General features: G+C 41.2%; 1 protein-coding gene across 5 annotated transcripts in view; it reads right to left on the minus strand.

Annotated features, from left to right (window-relative positions):
• The window catches only part of SNAP47 (synaptosome associated protein 47), a 548,280-nt gene extending 522,637 nt beyond the window's left edge, over positions 1-25,643 (minus strand). For 2 of the 5 annotated variants that reach the window (XR_007505848.1, XM_049798870.1), the window contains exons 1-5: positions 25,586-25,620; positions 23,672-23,745; positions 17,338-17,893; positions 11,296-11,780; positions 7,237-7,367 (exon numbers count right to left, since the gene is read on the minus strand). Coding sequence is in view for 4 of the 5 variants with exons in the window: in XM_049798870.1 (XP_049654827.1) it covers positions 7,237-7,367; positions 11,296-11,780; positions 17,338-17,893; positions 23,672-23,699 (1,200 nt within the window). In the remaining variant the exon portion in view is untranslated. Of the gene's footprint in view, positions 1-7,236; positions 7,368-11,295; positions 11,781-17,337; positions 17,894-23,671; positions 23,746-24,795; positions 24,842-25,585 lie in introns of all 5 variants that reach the window. The other 3 variants (XM_049798871.1, XM_049798873.1, XM_049798872.1) reach the window with 3 other exon arrangements.
• Positions 25,644-25,693: the final 50 nt, after the last annotated feature.

The following is a 25,693-nucleotide window of genomic DNA, read 5'->3' on the forward strand; positions in this document are numbered from 1 at the left end:
TATAATTAAGATTCAAAAAGACCCCTGAAGGTCTTCTGGTCCACTCCACCCAACTAAGAGCAAGACCAGCTTCAATGTTCAGCTAAGAGAAGATTACAGGGTTTCACCCTCCACTCCAATAAACTTTTAATTCTTTATACTAGTTTAAGAGAGAAGAGACCTCATTCTTTCAGTATATCCTAAAGGATGGCAGTGAAAGACATGTGCTTCGTGATTTGCAGATGATTTAAAGATGGTTCACACTGACATTTTTTTCAGCAAGTTTACTAAAGAGTTTTATCCAAGAGCATCCCAAAATTAGTTTTCCAGCACAGCAGATCAAAAGCAGCAGCAGCTGATGACGCTTTCTAGATCATGGCTTGACACATGCTCCTGAATGGGCCCTCTGGCCATTCAACTCCTCCTTCTGCTGCAGCAAGGCACACACTATTGGAAGTTTATCACCGAACACCCTTAGCAGTGTGGTAGGTTGAGCTTTCCTGAGCTGTGTCCTCACCCAGCACATCTCAGCTTGTGAAATCCATTGAGCCAGCAAATAAGGAAGGTAAATGTGGTGACATACAGCACAAGCCTCCAAGAGAGCTATGTAGCAAAGCAGGGACTGGCATGAGAGGATGCAGAAAGGAAGCAGGGACACTCCTCCTTCCCCACCTCTCCAAGAGGCACCCAATTTATTTAAATCAAAATTGTGCCCCAAAAAAGGCCCAGGTTTGCCATGAAAACCAGATTATTTTTAGTTTCAAACCAAATTACTTTTGATAGGCTTTGCATTCATTAGAGTATGCTTAACATTTAAAATACAGAAAAAGACACAATTGTTGAGAACAGAAAAGCTTTTAAAATACGAAAGCAGTAAAATGGAAACCCAGTCGGCTACAGGGCTCTGCTCAGTTCACCTGCCAATTAGGCTCTGCCTTGAAACACAGCAGGCGATGATGATGTGGTTACTCACACACAAAAATAAAAGGCAAGTGGCTCACTTTCATCTGTTAATTCTCTTTGCCTAAGAGAGTCTGGTAATAAATCCCTTAACCCTTTGTCTGTCAGCATCTTCAACTGTTCAAGCTGAGAGCTGCTACTCAATCCAATGGGACCTGAAATGGTTAAGATGCTTTTCCAGCACAGTCCACAGAGCTTGCTGGAAAGAGTTACTGGAACCTGAAGCCTGGCCAAAGCTGGTCACTATTTTTGCAAAGCAAAATGATGGCAAGATGTCTAGTTATCACTGCTCCAGTTCTGTCAGCTGCTCAGAGCAGCAGTGTCTTCTGTGCCAGCATGTAATTTGGACAGTGAACCAAGACATGAAAACTCAGCATGAAACTCTATCTGTTACACAAAGCCAAACAGCAGGTATGAGGCCATCAAAGATGCATTTTAAAGGAACATTTCCTCGGGCACTGGTCAATCTCACACTGAGACAGCCTCAGATTTATGCCACCAGATTATAATTTGGAAAGTCTGATTTATCTTTGTGGCTCTGCCACAGATTTTCTGTGCAACTTCAGGCAAGTTACCTAATATTCCCACGCACAGAGTTCTTGCTGTAAAAAACAAGGAAGCAAATTTGTCACTGCTCTCCAAATCCACCCTGCGTCAAGTGTTCAACTACAGCAGACCTGGGCCTTGCTGGGAGAAGAGGTGTCCATCCAAGCTATGTACCCGAAGTTCTTGTACAGACTATGGGGACCTAGACAACGCACTGCAATTTAGGTCATGATTCATGTGCTCTATTTTATGGACCTGCTTAAGGAGAAGTTCAAGTGCTGCCCATTCCTCTTTGCTTTGGCTCAAGTGAGAGCCGAGCAACCAGCTTAGCTGGAGACAGTCACAACAGACACAAATGGACTCCAAGCCCGTGAAACTGCTCAGTACTTAGCTCTGTTACTTCATCATTTTGCCACACCACCTGAAGACCTAAACTCAAAGTGCCAGGTACTGTACAAACACAGATTGTATCCTAAAGATTTTAAAGTGCAGACCTCAGTTTGGTTTGGGTCCTGAGATGCCATCATAATAATGCAGTTTAGCTAAAGCTTGTGAATTATCATCGACCATCGTAATACACTGAATATCCAGCAGTAAAAATAAGACACAGAAAGTGTCATTTGCAGGAAGTATTGCCAATTGTAGTTTGAACTCCCTGAAATCATCCCTGACATCCACTCCATTATCCCCGTGCAACTGAGGTCTGAATACTAAAGCAGAGCACATATAACCAGAAATGGCTATTGAATGCAGCTTCCCCAGCCAAATTCACCTGTTATTAGGAAACAAAGAAGTGTTGTTTGGAGCACTCTGAACTAGGGTGTAAACACAGGTTTTGACAGCGGTAACTTGTCATGATTTAATACAGTGCTTCACCTCTGTGCTGAACATATTGCAGGTGAGCAGGGATAACACCTAAAATATTCCGATGGGCTCAAACCCACAATAGGGATTGAGTGATCTTGCACCAAAAATATTGAGGCCTGTCCACATCCTCTCCCACTGCACCTGGAAATGGGCAGGGAGACAGCAGAGAGCAGAAACACATTAAACAACTGCAACACAAATTACTAGAGAACATTTGTCAATGCCTCACGAGACAAGTGCAACGTGCCATAACAAAAATCTATGGATTTACGTTACTTCAGCATGCTTCCTGTTTGGGATTGCCACTACCAGCCATGTGCCTGTAGCTATGCAAAGCACAGACCTTCCTTCTGCTTGATCCAGAGTTGTATTTGGTGTACGAACACCCAAACTCTACACCAGCCACTAGCAAAAGTGCTTCTGCCTGCTCTAGAAAATCAGAGTGTCTATTGTAGCACAAAACTTCTGAGCACAGAAAACACTGGAATAGGCAAGTTTGACAGGACAGCAGGTCCCTTGTAACTGAAGCACACAAAAGTAAACAAATTTGAAAGCATCAGCTCTTTTGAGCCAGTGGCTATTCAGACAGTATGGAAGGGTCATTGTTCACTATCTTATTCTTAGTGGCTGATTTCTCCCATTAGTTCGTCTTGGACAGAAGTCCAATTTGATTTACCTTTTCAGGGAGTACTAAGCACCCATGGTGCCACTAACATATAAATGGCCTTGTCTGGAAAAAAGATACTCAAGCAGCTCCACAGGCTTAAGTACCACCTTTTATTTTGGTACCATTAAATACTTAAGTTACAGACAAGCAAATACAAAGCGTTAGTTGTGAGGACCTCAGTTCTCTCCCTGTATTGTGCCTTCCAAAAAATAAATCCAGGGCATGGTCATTACATGTGTGTGTTAAGATCAGTTGTCAGTTGATCGCTACAGGCCATGGAACAAGGCCATCCCATGAGCAAATTTGGTATTTAGCACTTGGAATGAACGGTTCCTCAACAAAACACTTTTTCTCTGACCTAACGGTTGTGATTTCCTGAGATGAGGGCATAATAAAAGGGTAAATAAACACTGAAGAGACTCTGAAAGTAGAAAAGGACTGAAATGGAACTATCTAGACCCAAGAAGACATCGAGGAAGCAAACATCACAAAGATATGCACTGGGATGTGGGTTTTTTCCCCAACGTTACAGAATTAACTTCTTTAATAGTATCTCTGTCTTCATGGCATACATGATTTGCCCACAGTAAATATCAGGGCAACAGTTCTTTGGCAGGAACGGTTTTGGAAATTAGAAAGCACTGGTTTGGCAAAATAAATTCAAATTTAGTGAATTCCCCCCCCTCGACCACAGCCCTTAAGCTAATATTATCATATCCCCTCCCACACCCGGTGCCATTATGTCAGCCACAGCGAGGCGGTAGGCAGAGGCTCAGCCAGAGACCACAGGAACTTTGTAGGCTTCTCTCTCCATCTCTATAGCACAGCTAAGGAACACAGCTCACACTGTCACAAACTCTGTGTTTTTAACATAAATGTCCCTTCATGAAGTCTTGGTGAAGTCCTTTACTTAGGCACCTGATCACAACTGCAGATGCTCAGCGCTTCCAGCTCTAATGGAAGGAATTCAACATCATTCAACAATTCCTGCTGCAAAACATCTACTGTTATTATTGCAAGTACTTTGTTTTTGAGCAACAACTATTTGTCTGTTCATCACAAATTCCTCTTACTTCTCCAACTTCAAAAGTTCTGCTGGACTTACCCACATCACAAGTAATAAGGGGGACAGCCAAACTCTTCTGGGCTTTGTGATTTTGTTGTTTTTTTAAAAAAACAAGTGCTTGCATTACAGATAATCAAAGAATAAAAGATCATAATCCTCAAGAGAAGAAACTGCTAAGAAAAACACTGTAGTTATCAACATAAGTACTTCAAATACCTTCAATTCATTCATGGAAGTCTGATGCCACAAGTAACCTTGTCTTCAATGCATGTTAATGCTTTGGACTTGTAACTGTTTTTCCTTTTTTACTCTCTAAATACTTTGCAAAACATGCTTAACCATCATCCTGCTCATTCCCAAAGTGGGACCTGAACTGAAGCAGTGCAAAGAAGCTCTCTGGGAGCAACTGCATCAATGAAAGACAAGCCCTTGCTGCAGGCTAAAAACAACTATGTGACTATGCATACTGCTCGTTGATGAGACATATTTGGAGAAAAAAAAGGACAAAGCAGCAGCCTACACCTCAGCAAGGAGCACCCTACAACCTAGCTCATGAATGACTGCTTAAGGCCACACAGCTGGAAGTGAGACAAAGCTCCTGGTTCCCTGTCCTGCTTTCTCTTTATGGACTTAACCCACTGCTCAACTATAAAATGACTGAATATAGCAAATATAACCTTAGATAAAGCCTTGACATACCTTTAGATAAGTATTAAATGTCCTGCTCAGATGTAGTTTCAAGATCTTCACCTCGACGCTTCCAGGGGCTCAATACCCAAAAGGCTTTGTATAGCTTTTACCATGATGCTGCCCTTGAACCCCATTAGAATACATCCCCAACTTTTATACCTTTCAAATTCCCTTTTACTGGTAGGAACTCCCCCTTTCAATCATACTTTCCTTCACTTCCACATCTTTACACTTCCCCTCTAAATCTCACCACATTCTCTCCTAACAGAACTGAAAGATCCTGAGCTATTTTACTCTGCTTTGCACTTTAGAACAATGAGAAAAAGCAGTGCTTGGACAACTGGGAGCAGCTGGAGAGACACCAGTCTGTACAACATCAGAGGCTTCATTCCCAATTCACAAGATTTGTTGGAAGATGCTGAACTCCCCATGCCCTGCTTCTCCAGTCACAGCCAACCACTTCGATAGTATCAAGCACTAACAAAGTTTGCTGTTCAAAAACTGGCCCTGGGGAAGCAATTCCTAGAGACCCTTTTCTACAAGTTGTAGCAAAATGTGTCTTCAGTAGTAGTCCATGAACAACAGTCCTTCATACTGCATTAAGTTTTCTTGTGTACAGCTACAAATCAGAACTATAGTGCTGAAAAGCTGGCATTTAAGGAAGGAACAACTAGCCCTTCTGCATACACAACAGTTGTACAAAGTGTGTACATGCATGAATAATAGATTGCTGCTATTTGTACAACTACAACTGAGAAATACTCTCCCTTAAAATCTTCCAAAAGGTCAACGCTGCTTCAAAAAAAACGCTTATTTTTTTTTTCATAAAATCATAGATCATGATAAAAGATAAGCTCTTTAAAAGATGAGAAGGGAGAATGATTAAATGGTGAATAGTCCATTTTGTTTTTCAAAAACCCCAAATAAGATATTTCAGTTAAAAGATCTTGATTATATTTTGGTTACAGAAGCAAGTTTTGGTCTAAGACTGTGTATTTATGTGGTGATTCCTAGTAAGGAAAAGAAACAGGAGTTTTACAGGAAATTACGGCATGTACCTTAAAATTATTCATGACTAGAATGATGACTAAAGAGGCCTGGCTTTCAGGGAACAGGTGCTCAGCAATTATTGGGAAAAAAATCAGGCCAATTCATGGCCTGTCAGTTTGGCATTCAGATCCTCTCCCCACCCACGCCACCCCACAAGCTCACCCCAAATCATTAACTAGCTTAAAAATTCTTGGCTTGGTGTGGTATAAATAAATACCAGAATTGTCTTTTGAGCTGCAGTTAATCTTGAAAGTGTTTTGTTTTGTTTTAACACTGGTCATTTAACGCTGTTTCTAGTCCGCCATCCAGCACAGCAAGTTTCAGAAATTTCTGAAATTAATCTTCTGCAAAGGTTAAACTCTCACTTACCCAACTGGCTTTGGTTAATTTTAATAAATAGATTTTTCTTGCAAGAAGTTTTCATTTGTAGCCACTCAAGTCACTACTAAGTGCTTTTGACTCTCAAATGCACTCAAGCTAACAGAATTTGCCGTATTCTAATACCCAACTATAAAATAAAAGAAGGGGGCTGGAAAACTGCAGACTTGACTAAGAGGCAATAGAATTATCAAAGACTTCACATGATGCTATCACCAAGCTACAGATGGAATATCAAAAAGAATAAGATGCTGGAGGTGGGGTAAGGAGGGGAGAGAATAAAGTTTAATCTTCAATCACATCTTCTGATGTGGCTATGATCATCACCAGTAAACCAATTTTAATGGAAAACCCACTAAAACCATATTCCTTTGCTTTTCCAGTTAGCTCACTGTTTCCAATCAACCACATACTACAAAGAAGGATTCTTCACTAAAAGTTCTGAACATCGGCTATGAGAGAAATTCCTTGAAGAGCCATTTAGAGGAACAATATCAGACTGGATTACTTTAAATAAATATTTTTTGTCTAGTAAAATCTCCAACCTATTTCCCCTTTATTAATTTGCTGGACTGCATACTTATTTCCTAACTACAAATTCTCTCTGTGTGTTTGTAAAACACTTTGTTCAACTTTATGGCTGCTTCTGAAACAGAACTGCTTATCCTTACTAAAAAGAATAAGATAGCATAGGGAAAACACAAAAAAAAGCTGAAAATTATTTAATTGTTCAGCTTCTTAATCTTCAAGAAAAAACAGGTTACAGTTAAGGATTTTCCTTGGGTTATAAACCTATCACTTAGTATATTTTGCTGATAATCCCCGATTTGTTCAAAATAGTTAAAAACAAATATAAAGTTATCAGTCTATTTTAATCACAGGCTTGATTAACTAATTTTTAAAATATACCCATCTAAATTTAGGTAGAGGAATGTTTTAAGGACAATGACTATGTTTCTGATGATGAAAATGCAGGTTATTAGGGAAGCAGAGGGAGTGAAACAACTCTTATCAAAGTTATCTCAACTTATACCTGTTTCAGCTCTTTTGCTTCTTCCTGGGAGATCTTCTCTTGCTTCTGCAGCTGAACCTGGTCATTGTCCATCCCTTCTCTGCCTCCCACCGGAGAGCTGGGCTGCACCACTCCTCCCAGGAGTCCTGTGGCTGCAAGAGAAATTCCCATGGTCAGACTGCCATCTCCTGTACCAATAGGGAGGACTAGTGCTAGTATCAAACTGGTTGACCTCTGCTTTGCTCCACAGCAGTTTGTGAGGGGACAAGCACAGAGAAGCCTATTCCAATCTTGCCCATTAAGCTATGTTCTTCTAGAAAGGATTCAAGCTGTACTTTGTACAATGCCTAACCTGGAAGTGACCAGGCTGCCAAGACATGACTTATTATTAAAGGCAGCATTTGGAGAATGGGTTCATTTCGGGCAGTGGGGATTCATCTGAACAGAAAGCGAAGAAGCAGCAACACACTCCCAATCAAGTAAATGAGGATTCTCCACCTGCTGTTTCTTTTCTCTTTAACCATTTTAATTAAAGAATTTAAAAGTGATGGATCAGGGACAGAGCCCAAGAGTCAAGTCAGCAAACCCCTGAAACAGAAGGGCAACACTGACGCTAACAGCCACCCCCAGCTAAGCAGCGTGGACGCAATCCCTCGTGTAACATGCCACCTGTCCTTTATTTAAAGCATCAGCTCTTATTGCAGTATCTGATACTACCCAGTAGGGTAGCAGGGACGTGCTGCAAGGAAAGGTTGTTATTTCTGATGCAGATGGGTGCTAAACACCCGAGACACACATCTTGGCTCCTAGAGGCGCTTCAAACATCTCCGAAGCTCTCCCACTTAAAGAGGCACCAAGAAAGAAGCTAATGCTACCACTGTCACCTGTGAGCACATGGCCTGACCCAGCACAGGACAGCGACAGCAGCTTTTATGTACACCAGGACAGAACGCATGTCAGAGGCCAAAGCTCACTGCCAGGTCAAAGAGCTGGTGCCCTGCTGGCTGGCCAAGTGACGGTGTACACCTGACTGCTTTGGATAGCATTACTTCCCTGTGAAAAGGGAGACAAAAGCTAAACCAAAAGCACCAAACCCTAAATCCCTCTCAAGTAATTACTGCAAACTCATAATCCCTGGAATTATTCGGTTATCAGCCTGAGAGTCACTGGACTCAGACACCGTCAAGATTTAAGACAAGCAAGTCATTCACTGCACTAGTGTTACCCTGTGCAAATGCTCCTTGTATTCGGAGGGGCTAAGAACCAGGCACTGAAAAACACTGCTTTTGGTAATTTACTGTCATGGTGTCCCTCAGAGGACAAAGTGGGGAGGGAACAGCAGACCCTCCTACAGCAGCAAATAGCCAGACGAGATTCTTTGTGTTTCTTATCAGCTGAGTGTCACCATATGCTAATTATTTCATTAAAAACAAGAAATCTATCCATTTCACTCTATTAATCTCGCTGAGGACAAGAACAGGAGGGGGACATGACAAAGATGCACAAAAAGAATGGGATAAGGAAGGAGATCTGGCACTTCCCAGCAATCTTCTAGTTTTTAAAAAGGGACAGAATTGAATAGAAAGACAGAAACACTTAAAAAGCAATTTTGTTTCGTTTGTGTTACACGCAGTTGGACTGTGAGACTCAAATGCCACCACGTGAGGACGACAAGCTACCAAACCCCTGAACAAAGTGCTGGAAACTCATAATAATGAGAACACTCGGTCATAGGGGTAAGCAGCCTCAAAAGGGATAAAAAACTGTGAATGCCAGTCTTCAGCTAGGACTGAGACTGCACTGCCCTAGATTGTTAGACTGCAGACACACTGTGGGATTTCTTGTGCTTTTTAATCTTGGGGAGCTGATATCAGCCATTATTGAGGATGTTATCAGCTAGGAAAGTACTGGTTTGATCCAGCACAGAAGAACCTCAGTTACAAAGCATATCTCACTGCTCTGCCCTGAGCATTTAAACACCCATGTGGCTTGGTCCAAAAAAATACAGTCAGAAAAGACATGCAAAGCAGCTAAAAATACTTTCAGATAATCTGGTGTGTACAAAACTCTTCACAAATTCCTCTTCTAGGTGGAATCAAGCCAAAACTCTTAGGACATAAGAGTTTTTTGTATTTACTTATACAAATGTGCAATATGCACAACTTTAAGGCAGGACTAGTAAAACAGACAGGATCCAGATGAGACTATGACAGTTGTGGAAATGTTCACATCTCTGAGCTGTACCACCGAGGGCAAAGAACGTTACCAGCCAGTTTGCCAAGACAGATATAGCTCCGCTTCAAGGATATTTCTCCTATAAGTCTCTGAATCAACATTCGCTATCTGAAAATACACACATATATTTTATGCGTACACAGAGGCAGGCATGCATAACAGACGACTTCCCCCCCTGCTTGGGGGTGGGGGGGAGAAACAAAAATCAGTATTTCCACCATGTGAGCAGCCATGGAAAAAACCCAGAGGTTAAAACGCAGTCCGTGACTGCCATCTTGCGACAGAAGACAAGACAGCGACAGACTCTGGGGAAGGAACAAACAGGGTTTTGGTGGAGCTGGAGAAGTCAAGATTTCCATAACCTCCAGTTTTCTTTACTGACATTTCCAAATTAAACAGTCAAAATGCAGGTGGGGGTAGGAGAGCAATATCCTTGACTCACTGACTCAGATGCAAACAGAGCAGAGCAGTGGGAAATTAAGCACAGTAGGGCTGTATAACCAATTATTTTATGTAACCAGTCTTAAGACCATCAGGAACTGAACACCAATTTGCTGGAATAACTCAGTGCTTAAGAAACCAGCAGGTTGTTTTTCCTCTAAGTTGTTGTGCTGACATTTTGGTGCCAGATGCCCAAGACTTACTTCCTTAAAAATTAACAAGCTTTTCCAAGCTATGGCCCTTGACGACTCGTCAACAAGAGGACATTATCCTCCCTGCTGAAGTCCAGTTTTAGCTTGGTGCACAGAAATAGGTTCATCTATTGTTTTATTGTATCATTTTTCTACTCGTTTTTAATATACTGGCAATAAACCCATCCACCAATTTGTTCTTTTGTCACTAACAATTAGGAAAAAAAGAGGATTCAGGTGTGTTGATAGAAATAAACTCCTAACAAGACAAAAATTCACCAGTTCTCCAAATGAATCCAGGGTTGGATTACAAAACCAAAAAACAACCCTCCCTGGAATTTTAGAAGTAGTAATAGTAGTAAGGAAGGTCATTCTTATAGTTGTGAAAGGGTTTCAGTCTCCACTATGTTTTCTTAAAACAATTAAACTATGCATTCACCTAATCTGAGACTTAAAATCTCCTAAATCCAAACACCTGAACTTCTCAAATAACAAAATCCTACTTTATAAGATATGAAAATTAACGTGATGTTTATCTCATATGTTATTTAAAAACTTGATGGACTGGAAATTTGTTTTAAATTTTCTACAATTAACTGAACAACAGGTTTAATAAAAATATGCTTCCAGCTACAAACTGGAAAAAGGAAAAATAGCAGTGACAGAGGACTCCAAAGCATGCAGTCACGAGAGAAGAATGGATTTCTAATAACCCTTCCCCACAGAGTGGCACAATACTGAACTGGTGACCACCAGAAAAAGAATGACATTGTAGTTAAAACACCGGCCAGTAGCTGAAACTCAAATTAAGCTAATCCTTTCACAAAATGGTGTGGAGTTAGTGACAACACCAGCTGAGAGCACAATGTTAAAGAGAGCTTGGCATGTTCCAGCTGACAGGCTCCTGAGGGACACCCAGCTTCAGCATCTACAGTCACAGGTTTTGCAAATGTAGTTGGGAGAAAGTAAATCCAACTAGACTAAAACAGGGCCACGCACTTCTATTATCTCTGGCCTCCCTCTTGGCAAGAGGGCCTAAATTCACCTAGCAGTTATTTCTTGCATTTTATCATCAGCATGGTCTCACTGTTGGGGCCAGGGAGGGATGATTTGCCTTGTAGATGTTATGCACTATTCTGAGCTTGAAAACCACTTGGAAACTTTTGGTACTAGTGTTACTGCTTACAGATGAATTGCTTTGTCTGTCACATACCTGCTTGCCAAATGGAGGTCCCCAAATCTACCTGAGGAGACTTTCTGGCACCAACAAATCCTAGAGCATCTTCTAAAAACTGTATCTTCTTGCTAAACTGCATCTCCAAGATGGGGATTGCTTCTGGCATCTTTGCTGACAAGAGCCGGTAAGAGGTGTCGGGCTTCCCAATAAATCTCTGACGGACACTGATTTCATATGGCGTATGAACTCTGATATCATCTACATCCTTTGATTCAAACCGGTGAATGACCTGAGAATTGCAGTCACTGATTTCCAGGCCAGAAGCGAAGAGCGTGAGTTTTCCTGGCTTGACATTTGAGTCTGTTCTGTGGGTGATAATAACTGGAATTCTAATTATGATTCCTTCCTGGTTTTTCGAATCGGAAACTGTGGCAGTTTCCTTTGGCTTAGTTTCCAATGGCGCTTTCCAGAGCTTGCTGCTAAACGGCCACCAAGAAGGAGATTCGAGCTCAGTCAATAACCTAGCGGAGAAAAGAGAGTGTTAGAAGAGTGAAAGCCAGTAGGAGGGTCATGCTACCCCACCAGTTCAAAGCAAATTACCACAGACACAAAGATTTCTTAATACTGAATCCAGCCCTCTGTTATTTCGTTCCTCAAACCTACTCACAGCTTACCAGGATCCATCCGTTTTAAAAACAAGCTTTTCTTCGTTTGCTAACATGTTGGAAAGTGGTCCCAGAATCTCACTGTTCTGATGTGAGAAATCCAGCTTCCATCTGGATTTACTCAGGCCAATTTACACCCACCTGTTCTTCAGCTAACACTGCCTTTCATCTCAATGCTTCCACACTTGGCCATCACCCCTGTCGCCTTTTTCTGCTCCTTTATACCTCAGCCCCATAGTGTGATGCCACCTTTTGCTTTGCCCCCACTCCCAAGTTCCCATTGCCAGTTAAAACACCAAGAGTGCACGGCTGAGGCTGAGAAGCCCAGCAGAGACTGCCCACTGGCATCCAGCATCTGCCTCACCATCAGTTTTAGTGTAGCTCCTGAAGGAGTCAGGCCTCCTTGCTGGCAAACTCGTGCCTTAGCTTAAAGATATCGGACTCACTTTAGGAGACATTAAGCAACTGCTCCCAAGGAAGACGACTGTATAGCCAGAAATAACACAGGTAGTGAAGCCCCTTATTTCTATGCAGGAAGATGCACCTAAGCAGGCACCTAAGTTTATCAGCTGTACTCAAGAAAGTTGTAACACACTGTTAGGAAGAATCAGTGACACGTAGGACACAATCCTTCTGTTGTATTTTCTATCAGCATGGCCCACTCCCCTTTTCTGGGGTCCTCTCCCAAGAAAGGATCACAATCACAGATATCTTTGGATCTAAGCCTCACCAAGTACTCTTTCCATCAAAAAAAAAGGCAATGAGAAGAAAGGTGGTTTTGGTTTGATTTTCCACATGCTGTGCTGTCTGTTAGCATCCCTTTCCAGGTCTAGACAGGAGTTAAGAGGCAGAGCCACAGTCAGCACTTATGATTCTCCGTTTCTCCCACTCTCCTCTCGTGTCCTGCCTGTCACCCAAAACCATCCTGCTAGCAGAGGATCCTGTATTTCAGGACAACTCAGCCTGAGTGGCTAGAAAGAAATTTTGGGGCCATCTACATCACCCCACACAGTCAACAGTAACTTCATATCTCACTGTGCAAGCAGCCACCTCCTCTCTTACCCACCAGCAGCCTTTGGTACCCGCCTTGCATCTGAGCCAAAATGGCTCATCTCCAGTTGCAGGCAGGCATAGGAACAGGCAAGTCAACTCTCTGGGATGTATCCACTGCTCAAGCAACCCCTCACTGGAAAACAGTGGTGAGCGGGCTGGAAGCATCCCACAAACCAAACCAGCCTGCAGGCAACTAGCCTGATCAGGATGTTTTAAATGGGGATTTCTCAGCCCACCCGTCAGTCACTGAGCAGAACAGGAAAGCCATCTCTGGAGGCACAAACGGATTCTTAATTAAATAATGGGAGGGAAGATGTTATGTTTAAATCAAACACACAAAAAAAGCTCTAGGGAAGTTCAACCCAGTTCAGAATTGTGTTCCCCGCCACCCCATAAATAACTTAAAGACTACCCAGTGATTAGGCATCTGCCACTGCCATGGTAGTTGTAGTAGATGCTTCTAATGAAGCCAGACCACATGAAATAAAATCTTTAATGCAACACTGTCATGTTACTGACGCTACAAAAGACAATTTACTGACTTAAATCCTAGAGATGCAAGCCTTACCAGACCAAAATACAAAGTACTACTGCTTCATTGCTATTTTGGCAAGCCAGCTTGATTTAATTTGCTTTTAAGTTTACTCTAGAAAGGTACTGCCTGACAAAATATGCATCACAGCAGTGCTGCTCTCCAGATACTTTTTGTAATGATTTATTTTCCATGAGAGAATCAGACTGTGTCTACAAAAGAACTTTGCAATTTTAAAATCCTGTTTAATTTGGCTGCAGACAAAGTCTAATCTGAAAGAGGAAGCTCTAACTGAACACACTTTGTTTACTAGCCATCAAAGTTCTGCACCAGCTTCAAAACAGACCTACCTAAAGAAATTCATCTGCTGGGAAAAGCGGAAAAAGTCATATTGAGAGTCAACCAATGAATTCATGGACAGCGGAGGCAGAATGAATTGTTCCAAGAATCTACTCCCAACTAAAGCATGAACATCAGATATTTATATAGATAGCATGCAACATGAGTAATGGGTCTGGAGCTCTCCGCTGCCCTCTGAAAATGCTGTGACACTCCTTAAAAAAAGGGAACACAAAACAAAACAAAAGACAGACCAAAGGAGATATAACAGAAAGTTCTACAATAACAGAATTTGAAATGGCACAGTATCATAGATTTAGGGCTGAATTCTGAAACTATGAGGTTCAACTTAAGTTCAACACAGAGAATGACTAGAAAAGCCCAAAGCTCTGCTAGCACACACCATCTTCTAAATTAAAAGCCATGCTCTAACCTACCTGCTGTAACTAAACAGAAACAAATGACCTGATCTCATTCCTACAGAACGCAAAGCACATTTTCTGTCCTCTCGGTGTATTACAGAGTTACAACAAGGTACTTCAGGGCAACGACAGCTTATGCCTGTGTCTTAACCTATGAAAAGTCATTAAATTCCCACTGCAATATGGGTTCACTTCATCACATTCACCATTAGAAAAGCGTGTGCATTCACTTACTGAAAAGCAGCTGCAATGTGACAAGTCTAAACCTCCGTTTACATTGTGGTAACTTATTTTGGATAGCTTTGAGCCTTAATTTTTATCACTTTATCCCTTCACCCATCTCCTCCCCTCTTTCCCCATGGACTGACATCCTGGCTGTGCAATGTCTGATTTATAGTCATGATTTTTCTGCTGCACAGCCCTAACAAATGCTCCAGCCAGCTTCTCTGGCCTTCCATGGAGGAGTCACCCCTCTGTATCAACAAACTATACGACCAGTCCTTATATACAAATGAAAATTTGCAACCAGACTGCCTTGTCCTCTAATAGTAATATATTAAAAAGGAACAAGTCAATCTGGCTTTCTGTTTATTTTTGGTCTTTGAACATCTGCTAGCATGTCAGACTCAGCTCTGCTTATCTGCACGCAGGTCCACTGAAAGCAGCTGTATATACCCAGGCTTACAGAACAGAATTAATAATCCAAAAAAGCCCACACATACAGGCAAGATAAAGTTAATCATAGTTTTAAACATATGAAAGTAGATAAAGGGGCCTCATTCTTTTTATGAAAGACACCACCATCAAACTGGTGTTGCCCATATAACCTTGAATTAGCAGACACAAAAGTTTTTACCAAAGTTTCCTTCTGCACAAAATCTGCTACACATGCTAAATAGTCCTGCTTGCTATTATCCACATAGTTACTTCTCATCAAGTTTTTGAAGAAAGCAAGAGTCAAAGAGCCTTAATAGACATTAGCATATTTATCTATGTTAATAGTCTGAATTACCCAATATGTAACAATCAAAGGAGCTTCAATCATGGTCTTCCCCATTTTCTACACTGGTTAGGGACATGAAGAAAGATGTCATCAGTTTAAGAGAAGACTTTAGGGGTGGGGGCGGGAAGCAGCTTTATGAGAAAAAACACACACGCACACTATGCTAGAAAACTAAGTGTTAGAACTCCTCAAAAAGCACAGTGCAATTAAAACAGTTTCGCTAATGGTTTCTGGGCTGCATTTTAGCCTGAGAGCAAGCTGGCCAAACTCTCATAATTTATGTAGATATAACGGAATCTCAGCTAACATTTGTCAATGCCTTCCTTTATTTTTCCATTTCTAAATCAAAGCATCTAGCTCTTCAGGTTCATGAGGACAAATAATACCTCCGAGTGCATCTTAACCCAAAACAAAACTCTCTTCCAAAAACAATGAGCAGGTATTTATTTTCCTACTCATTGTTTATTGCTACAGAACTTTAAAAGCTATTGCTGAAGCTTTCAGATATCTTGGCTTTTCATTAAAGGGTATGGAGAATATCAGCAGAATCATTGTGAAATCAACACTTTCTTTTAGACATGATATCCGTCTAAAAACACATGCTTTTTCCAAAAACAACTAGTTTGAACTTTATTGTATTTGTTTCTTCATGCAGGTGTCAGAGCTTCTATGAAGACACTCATAGCTATGTATCTTCAAACATTACAATACTACCCTTAACCTTACTGTCTATTTTGGACTGCTGTTAAATCCAACCTGCAGCATACAGAATAGCACAGAATAATTCACTTTGAACATTAATCATTAAATAGTAAAGTCATAATGTTCTGATTAAGACACCAACCATTTACTATTCACATTGAGGTCTGCAACAGCTAAAGTTAAGCAACATCCCAAATGTGCTCCAAATCTCTTATTTCAGTTGTCTAAAGGCAGCATTTGGTGGCTAATTTTAATACACTGGTTTAAGTGCCTGACTGAGATTATCACAAATAGTCTAGTACTCCCGTTCTCTCCAGTTTTTGCACCACCACACTCCGCAGACAAAGCTCAGCAGCTCAGCATTGCTCAACACTGCTCATTTTTTCCTTGAAATGTATTTATTCCACCTAGACCTAAAGGCAGGCAGTATTCCAACTAAGGTTAAAAGCAGTACAGTTTTATAGCACAAATAAGGGAGCCCTGTTTCTATAGGCATTTCCCTCACTGCATCTGCACCACAGACCCAATCCTCACTACTGTGTGTAGCTGGGGAGCAAGTTCTTGTGAAGCAAAGTGCAAATACAAAGCTCTCAACTACACACACTTTGTATGCAAAAAGCAGCCTTAAGAGCTGACTTTCATGCACAGAGAAAGTAGTACAAACTACCTGAACTAAAGATTAACTGGCAGCTGTCTCCTGATAACTCTAGGAAACCATCTCCAACTCAGCAGGTCACCTGCCATATTCAACATTTCCTTTGAAAAGAACCAGAAAAGCAGAACTGTGGTTGTGTTTGCTGTGGAACAGCAAAACAGGCTGGTCCAGGACTGGCAAAATTAACCAAAGCCAACTTCCACTATTTTTCAGTTATGCATATTCCAGGACATCTAATAAAAATGTGAATGCCATACCTTGTACTTCAGTGGGGATATTAATTTGCAACTCTTTCCCATAACTAGTTGCCTATTCTCTCAAAACTTACAGGTTGTTAATAATTTGGAGACCTCTATCATTTCTGCCAGTTGTGATTGAAACACATAAGGGCTTGAAAAGTTATTTGAAGGACAGAGGACAGATATATATTTTTATATATATATACACATACACACACAACAACTTCACCAGGGTGAAAGAATGTCACACAAAAAGGGAGAGCAGAAATATAGAAACATCTTATAACAAGAACTAGACCCATAAAAGACCACTACAGGCTTAAACTTTCAGTGAAAGTCAACAGTTTAGTTTCCTAAAGACGTCTGTGGATCTGCCCCACAAATTTCAGACATAAACAATACAATCCCACAACCACTGCTTAGCTCAGAGGATGCCACTCGTACCATAGCTGCTACAGCATACCATACCTGTCCGCTACATCCATATCCCCTTCAATCTTGTTGAGTCCTCTCATGATGTTATCAAACTGCTCGCCCTGGTAATGCAGCACTTTTGCTGTGTCCTCCAGTTGCTTCTGCGATCCAGTTAATAATCCGGTCAGTTCTTTTCCCTTTGTTGACTGCAAAGCTGCTGCTTCTGCTCCTGCACCTTGGCTTGACAGCAATTGCTCCCTCCAGAAGTGCTCAAGGATGTTGAATACCACATTTCTGTTGGGTTGCAGAGAACTGAACCAGTGCTTGGTATTCTTCTCTAAGATGGTAAGGGAGCTGAAGATTAAATTTGAAGATTCCTTCTTGATCTCACTGACACTAGAAAGATGGAAGTTGACCAAAAGCTCCCCAGTCTTGTTAGCTGTAAATTTGATCGCAACAGGAGTCAGTGAGAGTCTGCCAGAGACCCATTGTTTGCTGGTGTCCAAGTAGTAAGAACAAGGCCAGCTATGGATACGTATGTCTTCGTTCATCAGCCTGCCGTTCAGATCCTCTTCTTCAAGAACAACGCCCTCAAAGCCAGAAGGAGAAACTAGAATAAAAAAAGAAAGAAAAAATAGCAAGAATCCTTAGCAACATATAAAAGCTGATGTTAAAACATACTTATAAATAGTTAATCTCATTCACTGCAGGCTTCTAGTACTTTCACTGTAACCTTTCAGGTGTATACCCAAGACAGATTTGGAAATAGCTGCGGATGGCTTACAAAAGTTGGTAACCATTTCTAACCATCCGAATATTTCCTTCACAAAGGCTCACCCTTTTTGAATAGGGCTGTCAATATTATGGCTCACTCAATAACAGCACTGCCTCCCCTTTTATAATGTTCTCATCATGTTTCAGCATGTGATTTACGACAGCACAAACTTCAAGTGACTACTGCATTAATGCCCTGGATATTTAATAACTGCTGTGCTGTTTCGGACAGGGGAGGTGCTTTATAATTAGATTACTCTCTATGTTCACATGCATATGTTCATATTTTGGGGTGGAGAGGAACCTACCAAAAACAGAATCATGAAAAAATTTACTAACTTTTCCAAGCCTTTCACATACTCCGTTTTGCTGGAAAGTGATCATGTAAAAATTTTCCCATTCCTCATCTCATCATCAGAAGCAGCTTCCCATAAACCAATAAGTACTGAAGAAAATCCAGAATATACCAAAACGCAAGCTCATCAATATATATCTACAACAATCACAATAAATAACTGGTCCTTCCCCTTCCACTCTGATATCCCAACATCCAGGTATGTTCAGAACACACCCAGAATGTCTATCCAATGCATTCAACAGTGCAGGTGAAAATAAAGTCACAACTGACCAGAACTCTCAATCATTAAAGAGCATAAACACCCAGCCACATCAATCATTAAAGAGCAGAAACACCCAGCCACAAATGGATATATTCTTCAGAAATCGTCACTATCTCAGACCATCACTCTTGGTCTCAGGAGAGACTTGCAAAAATACCTATCTTACAAAATTCAAATGGATACTACAACTTCTGATAGAACAACAGAGCCAAAGTAAATGCCTCAAATCGGTAGTATTTGTTCTGTAAAATATTTGTTGTTGCTCAGTTACTATCAAAGATGTGTGGAAGTAGGAGTTTGGGAAGAAGTGGAAGCAACTTAACAGCCCTGCTGGGAAAACCTTGACTGACTCAAGTGGAAGTTAAGATGAAAAAGATGCCGTAATGGTATTGGAAGAGGTGCTGCTGGTCTGGTACGCAGAGCAACTCCACACACATGATAGCAGAGCAAGAAGCAGCAGAACTGGCAGAGGCTTAAAAGAGCCAGCAGAACTGACTGTTTACTCGGCATGAAGGGACACAATGTTCAGGGCAATGGTGATTTCACTGCACCTCTGTGACAGGACATGTTTTCCTGGGAGCCCTTGATGCTATTTGATGACATAATATTAATCTTATAAGACTTGTTCACTGGTATCTGGAATTTCAGTGAGAAAACAAAAAGCTGTCACATGCCTCAGGCCTGGCTCGCTTACATCAAAACAATCTCAAATTTGGAACGTAAGTTAAATGAAACATATCTGGATTGGCATCTCTCCACATTTCCAAAGAGGCTTCTTGTACCCAAGGGTCAGATTGCTTCCTGTAACATCTCCTTCACAATACTACAGTTTTCAGCATGAACACTAAAGAACAATTACGTTCCACAACTACTTTGTGAACACCCATTATGTAATGGTGATTTAATTACTCACGTATTATCTTCTCAAAGCCTTTGATGTATCATAGCACAATTTACAGATTAGTACCATAACATCATCTCAAGCTGTTCTGCTACTTGGATGGTGCAATAAATGAAAAGTTAGATCTCCACCACAAAATCCCCAGTGAGGCTGACACTGACAGTACTTACAGCTTTTCACTTCAGTATGATCTGTTCCCCTTAAGGAAATGTCTAGGAATCCTAATGCAAATATAAAAGCTATTAGTCCTTTTCCAGGTAGCACTGGTGTGAATTCCTGTAGCACACACTGAAGATCTCCTAGTGCTTTCAGGCTGCTGCATCATTAATATCCCTTAAATAGAGCACTCCAACCCTGAGTCCAGTTCCAATGACGTCTTTTATTAAATATATTCAAAACTTCAGTATTACCGAGATAAGGACTACACATGGTATGTCACATTCCTCAAAAATCTTTACTTTGGTTTTCTTACCTTATTTCCATGGCATTATGAATTTTAGTGATGCAAATGGAAAAAATAAGCCAGAAGTTTAAAGGGAAAATTCTCAATCTGTTTTGGCCTAATAAAACCACAGTCCTAGAGAGACAACTTCACACTATACTGTGTGATTTAAATTCTGATTTAAATGAGTAGCTATAGCCAACAAAACAATGACAAGTTCTAGGAAATACTATTTCTTTTTCAATCATTTGCTACATAACTTCATAATTTGGAGAAAAAGCTAAAAGGCCTCAATTCCTCCACCTAGAAAAAGAAGGTAACCCCTCTAATACAGCAAGGTTAGATCAGACAGATCTGATGGAGATAATTCTTTTTTCCAGCCTGGTTGGGCTTTGTGAGTAGCCAATCATTATGATTTTATTTAAAGGTTATTCTCTTCCTGTCATGCACAAAGAAACAGGGAAAAGAAAAATACTTTTCAACAATCAAATGTGACTGCAAAGAAACAAACATCAGCAGTGGGATTCCAAAACAGCCATAAGCAGAACAGGGGCTTTTACAGGATATTTTAAGTGGAAAATGTTTCTAATATGGATACACAGTTATGTATTAATAATGGTGTATTTTTTGTTACTATAACTGACAACTATGTCAGTTTAAACAACAACATAAATTACATTAAAATCAGTGACAGTTGAAACTAAATCATGTTATAGCTTTATTAATCAGGATTTACAAACAAATCCAAGTTAAGTTTAACTGTTGGACACTACTTAGATATGAAGCAAATACAATAGCAAACAGATGATAACATAGCAAACAGATGATAACAAAAAATAAACGTCTTGTGTTACACCCTCAATCTTCCTGTATCCTAAACATACCGCAGAGGCAAATGAAATTTACTGAAAGACCCCCCCATCAGACCCATAAAAAAAAAAACTTTCAAATGAATCAGCAGCCTCCCAATTTATCAAAAAAGTGCGTCACATTTGGGAAAGCAGTAGATCCCACCCCATACAAAGTACCTGACATCTCCTTTCCCCACCCTGTGCCAGTCTTTGCCACTTATGCTAGTTTCTGAATATCTCATAAACATCAGCACGCTGCTCACAACAAGCTGTTGCCCTGAGATGTTATTTTATAAATAACATATATAAATAATGATGAAACCAAGACACTGAAATATTATACACTTTGCATAAGATCACAAGGGAAACCTGGAACTAAATGCAGGTTTCTCAATGCTCACTGCTGGGACGGGCACCACAGAACATAACATCATCTGAAAAACAACTCCTAGACCTTGCTAACAGCAACAGCCACATTCAACCAGGCACAGACGTACGAGGGAGGCAAGGAGAAATTGTAAATGAGCAAACAACTCAAAGTTTTGTAAAATCTCAGCCTAAAGCCCATTTTCACATGCCAAGAGTTCCACAAACTCTCTCCAACCAGCACTAGCTCCCCATCAAGACAGCATTTTCTCTCAAGCCTGCTCCCCACCATTAACGCTGTGAAAATACATTTATGTCTGGATGCAGTCTCACAACTGCACCATAAAAAAAGATCTTCCTAAACCATATCTCAAGCTCCTTACCTCTATCTGTAGATGCAAAACTCTCAGGCAGCCTTTTGGAGGCTGCTGCCTTTACAGAAATGTCCATCCGTAGGTAGAATTTTTTTCCCCAAGTATTTATTTCTCTTCAAAGTCCAAAAGAGCAGGTAAAAAAAACTGAAGCTAAAGCAAAAATCCTACAATGCCCGTTACCAAAAGGAAAAATATATAAATAATAGAGAACGTATATTTAACCCTGGATCTAAGAGTAAAAAACAAGTCCTCTCAGTCCAGGAGAGGAAATGAAGCAGTCACTTGACCTGTGTATATATACGTGTACACGCCTTGGGTCTTATGACTTTTGACTCACCTGAGAGCTTAAAGGCTTTGCCTGATAGTCAGCTCCTTTCTGCGCCTGAGGCCAGAATTTCCAAGCAAAAACCTATTTGGTAATTATATCCATTCATTGTTCCAGGACATTTTGCCCCAATATAATGACATTTTAATTACCATCAGATCTACATGACTTTTTTTTTTTCTTCTCCCTCTCCTTTCTCAGAGAAGAAATGTAAACCTTGCAGAAACATGGATGTATGTAAGGATAGCCAAGATTGATTCTATTCAACAATGAAAACAGTCATCAATGTTACAGAACATAGCTACAATTTATGAACATTCAACAGCATACTATAATTTAACCCAAGACTTCAAGGAGTTGGATTAAGACACATGAGAAATTTTACCAAAGTTAAACAAACAAAAGAAGAAACGGTCACAATTATTTGAAGTTAGCTAGAAAAAGGCACTAAATATGTACTTCACCTATGACACTCATGCATTGTGACATATAATGTCGGGCATTAACCTGTGATTACAGTTTTTCAGCAGCTAAAAGCCATCATTGTCCTATTACTTTTGTAACTCTATTCTCCTCAATACTAAAGAAACTTCTTAGTCTCATCTACTGGCAGTACTTTGCCTTTTGTAAAACAGAACCTTGCCTCTGCTTCTCTCTTATTAGTTTGTACAGCACCTACATGGAGGACACATCATACTTGACCTGTGCAATGAAAAGCAGTGTTAAATATACTGACTTCATCTCTGATGTAAACAGTAAGCTCACCACTAAAGACCAAATAGCTCAGCTACTGTCCTTCAAAATGAAAAGATTCCCCACACACACACACTTCCTAAAGTTTTGACAATCCCATTTCAGAAACGCTGAGCTAGAGGCCTTCTGTCACTTACACAGCTGGTTTACTATAAGGAACTATTACTTGAAATTCAGGATCTCTCTCCCCTTCTTCTCCCATCATTTTATTTCAACCCCACCACCTGAAGTTCAGCATTACGTCACTCACCATTCTATTTGTCCTAAAACATGACTAGCAATTCCTTATGTTACAAGACATGGAATATTCATGGTTTTGTAAAATACACTGAAAAAAGCCTCACCTGCGATAAAACATACCATTTCAGTATTCCCACCCAGAAATAAACAAAAAAAAACACAACAAAAGAAAAAAAACCAAAAAAACCAAAAACCAAAACAAAAAAAACAACAAACAGATCTAAGTCCTTCAGAATACCATGCAAAGGACTAGGTTGACAGAAAAAAAAAAAAAATAATAAACAAATTACTTTAAATTACTTGTAAATGCAGTCAAGAATAGGTTTATAAACTTGAGAGGGTTACAGTCTTTAAACCATTTCCCTGTAAGCAGTGGAAGAGGAAGCAACATCTAAATGATTTCACAATAAATTCCTTCCTATTTTTTGAAGAACTATGTTTGCCTACACATTTGTCTACAGACTGACACATGCAGTCTCCCCCAATCTGGGCTCCCCAACATCAACACATTATCCAGATCCTGGAAATCACCTTTTTTTAGCAAACAGTTTGTCTTTTTGACACATCTGCCCCCAAACCAACTGCAGTACCATACACAGCTACACAAAGCAGCATACAGCAAGAACTAGGATTAGCATCAGAGGTGTGGATTATATTTCCGGCAGCGTCACCACAACATTGTATAAATTCTTTAGCTAACACATAACTCCGTGGCTGCTTCTATAAAAAGGGGGTGACTCACCTTCTCTTGTGAAGTGCTTTGAGATCATTCAGTGTAATGTAAGCATTACTAATTAGTCCAGGTGCAAGGTGATGCTACATACAGTGGGAGAAGGTGCTGTCAGCTCACAAGCAGGACACCGTCCCCTCGCAATGTGTCTACATCAGAGCCTCCAAAACTTAGTCACAGATTTTTCTCACCTACCCTTGGTGATCATCTGCAGAACATTTCTGCTCACGTTTCTAATGTGTTGGTGTTTGTTTACTTTTCCTCTTCCTTCATGGCTGAAGTTTCCATGGGGTCATTATCTTTGATGGTTTATTCCCAAAGCTACCATCTGACAAATTATGAGTTTAACACTCCTGTGAGCCCAACAACCCTCATAATAAAAAAGTTTATAAGGTCTATCACATGACTTTCCCCTCTCTTCTAACTAAAGGCCTAAAATGCAGTTCTACCAGTTTTCTAACTCTACAATTCTCCATATGTTGCAACAAGACATAAAATACTCGGGGGTGAGCCTCCAGGAGGTGCAGCAGGCATAGACACACTGTACCTCTCTACTATGGCACACAGAGCAATTCAGCTCTCCTCATCTGAAAAGATCTCCACTAAAGAACAGCTCCAGACTGAGGGGCTTCTCCACATCAACATGTTTCCAACCATCTACAGAAAAAACATTTTGATCCCACTCCATTTCTGATACAAAGCAACTTTATAGAAGACCAAAGTCCCACCACCCTCTCCCAAATACATTTAAGTATGCGACTGCCTCAGTTTCCATCCTTTAACTCACACCAGCCCCTACAGCACCTGGGTTAAACCTTATCAGCCTTCCTTTCAATCTTCACCCTGTCTCCACCTCTCCAACCCAAAACACAGACACATCTACACTTCCCAAACCTTGCTTCCCTGCCCCCTCACCTCAGGGTGAACCCTCCTCTGTTCCCCTTCTTTCCCCGCACAGCTCTCTCACTTCTTCCCCAATGCCATCCCCAAGACTCACAATTTCCTTCCCTCAAGCTAGAACTCCCCCCTCCCAAAAAACATTTCCACCCATTTCTCTTCCTTTTTCCCAGTACATCTTCCTTCTCCTATCCCAAACACACCACAGTCACCTGCTACACCAGATCTTTACCCAGTACCTGTCCTCTTCCCAGTACCAGAAGAGACCCCATTCTTTTCCTAGTCCTACTAGAGAAAACCATAGGTCAATCACCCAAAATCCTCTTCTCTCCTTCACTGCTAGGCCAGGCTCCACCACAATCCTCATCTCTCCCTCTGCCACAGCGCTAAGGCAAACTGATCTGTACAGCTCTCTGATCTCTTTTCCCTGGTATTCAACGATAGGATGCATGGGAATGGTTCAAAGCTGCAGCAGGGAAGGTTTAGACTGGACATTAGGAAGCATTTCTTCACTGAGAGGGTGGTCAAACACTGGAAGAGGCTTCCTAGAGAGGTGGTCGATGCCCCTACCCTGTCAGTGCTTAAGAGGCATTTGGACAGTGCCCTTAATAACACGCTTTAACTCGGTCAGCCCTGAATTGGTCAGGCAGTTGGACTAGATGATCGTTATAGGTTCATTCCAACCAAAATAGTCTATTCTATTCCACCCAAACCCCCACACCTTCCCCAAGGCCAGACCCACCTCCCCCCTTCATATCTATCCTTCCCCTACCTATAAATCACCTACCCCAACCCCCATCACCCTCCCTCCACTCTAAGCCAGGCCCCCATCCCTTCCCCTAGGCCAACCCCCAACCTCTCCATCCTCACCCTCCTCTCAAGCTTAGGCCAAACCACCCTTCCTACCCCCCTACCCAGACACCCCCAACCTCCACCTTTCCTCCAAACCTCGCCTAGGCACCCCACCACCCCTCCAACTCTCCCCTTTTCCCTCAATCCCCCCTCCTCACAACCCGGCCCCACACCCACCTCCCTCAGCGCAGCGCGGGAAGACGACGGCGACCACCCCGCATCGACGCTCTGCGCCTGCGCCCGCCGCCCGCCGCTATTGGCTGAGCCGCCCTCGGGTTGTTCACC

Source organism: Accipiter gentilis, chromosome 4, assembly GCF_929443795.1.
Source record: "Accipiter gentilis chromosome 4, bAccGen1.1, whole genome shotgun sequence".
NCBI lineage: Eukaryota > Metazoa > Chordata > Aves > Accipitriformes > Accipitridae > Astur > Astur gentilis.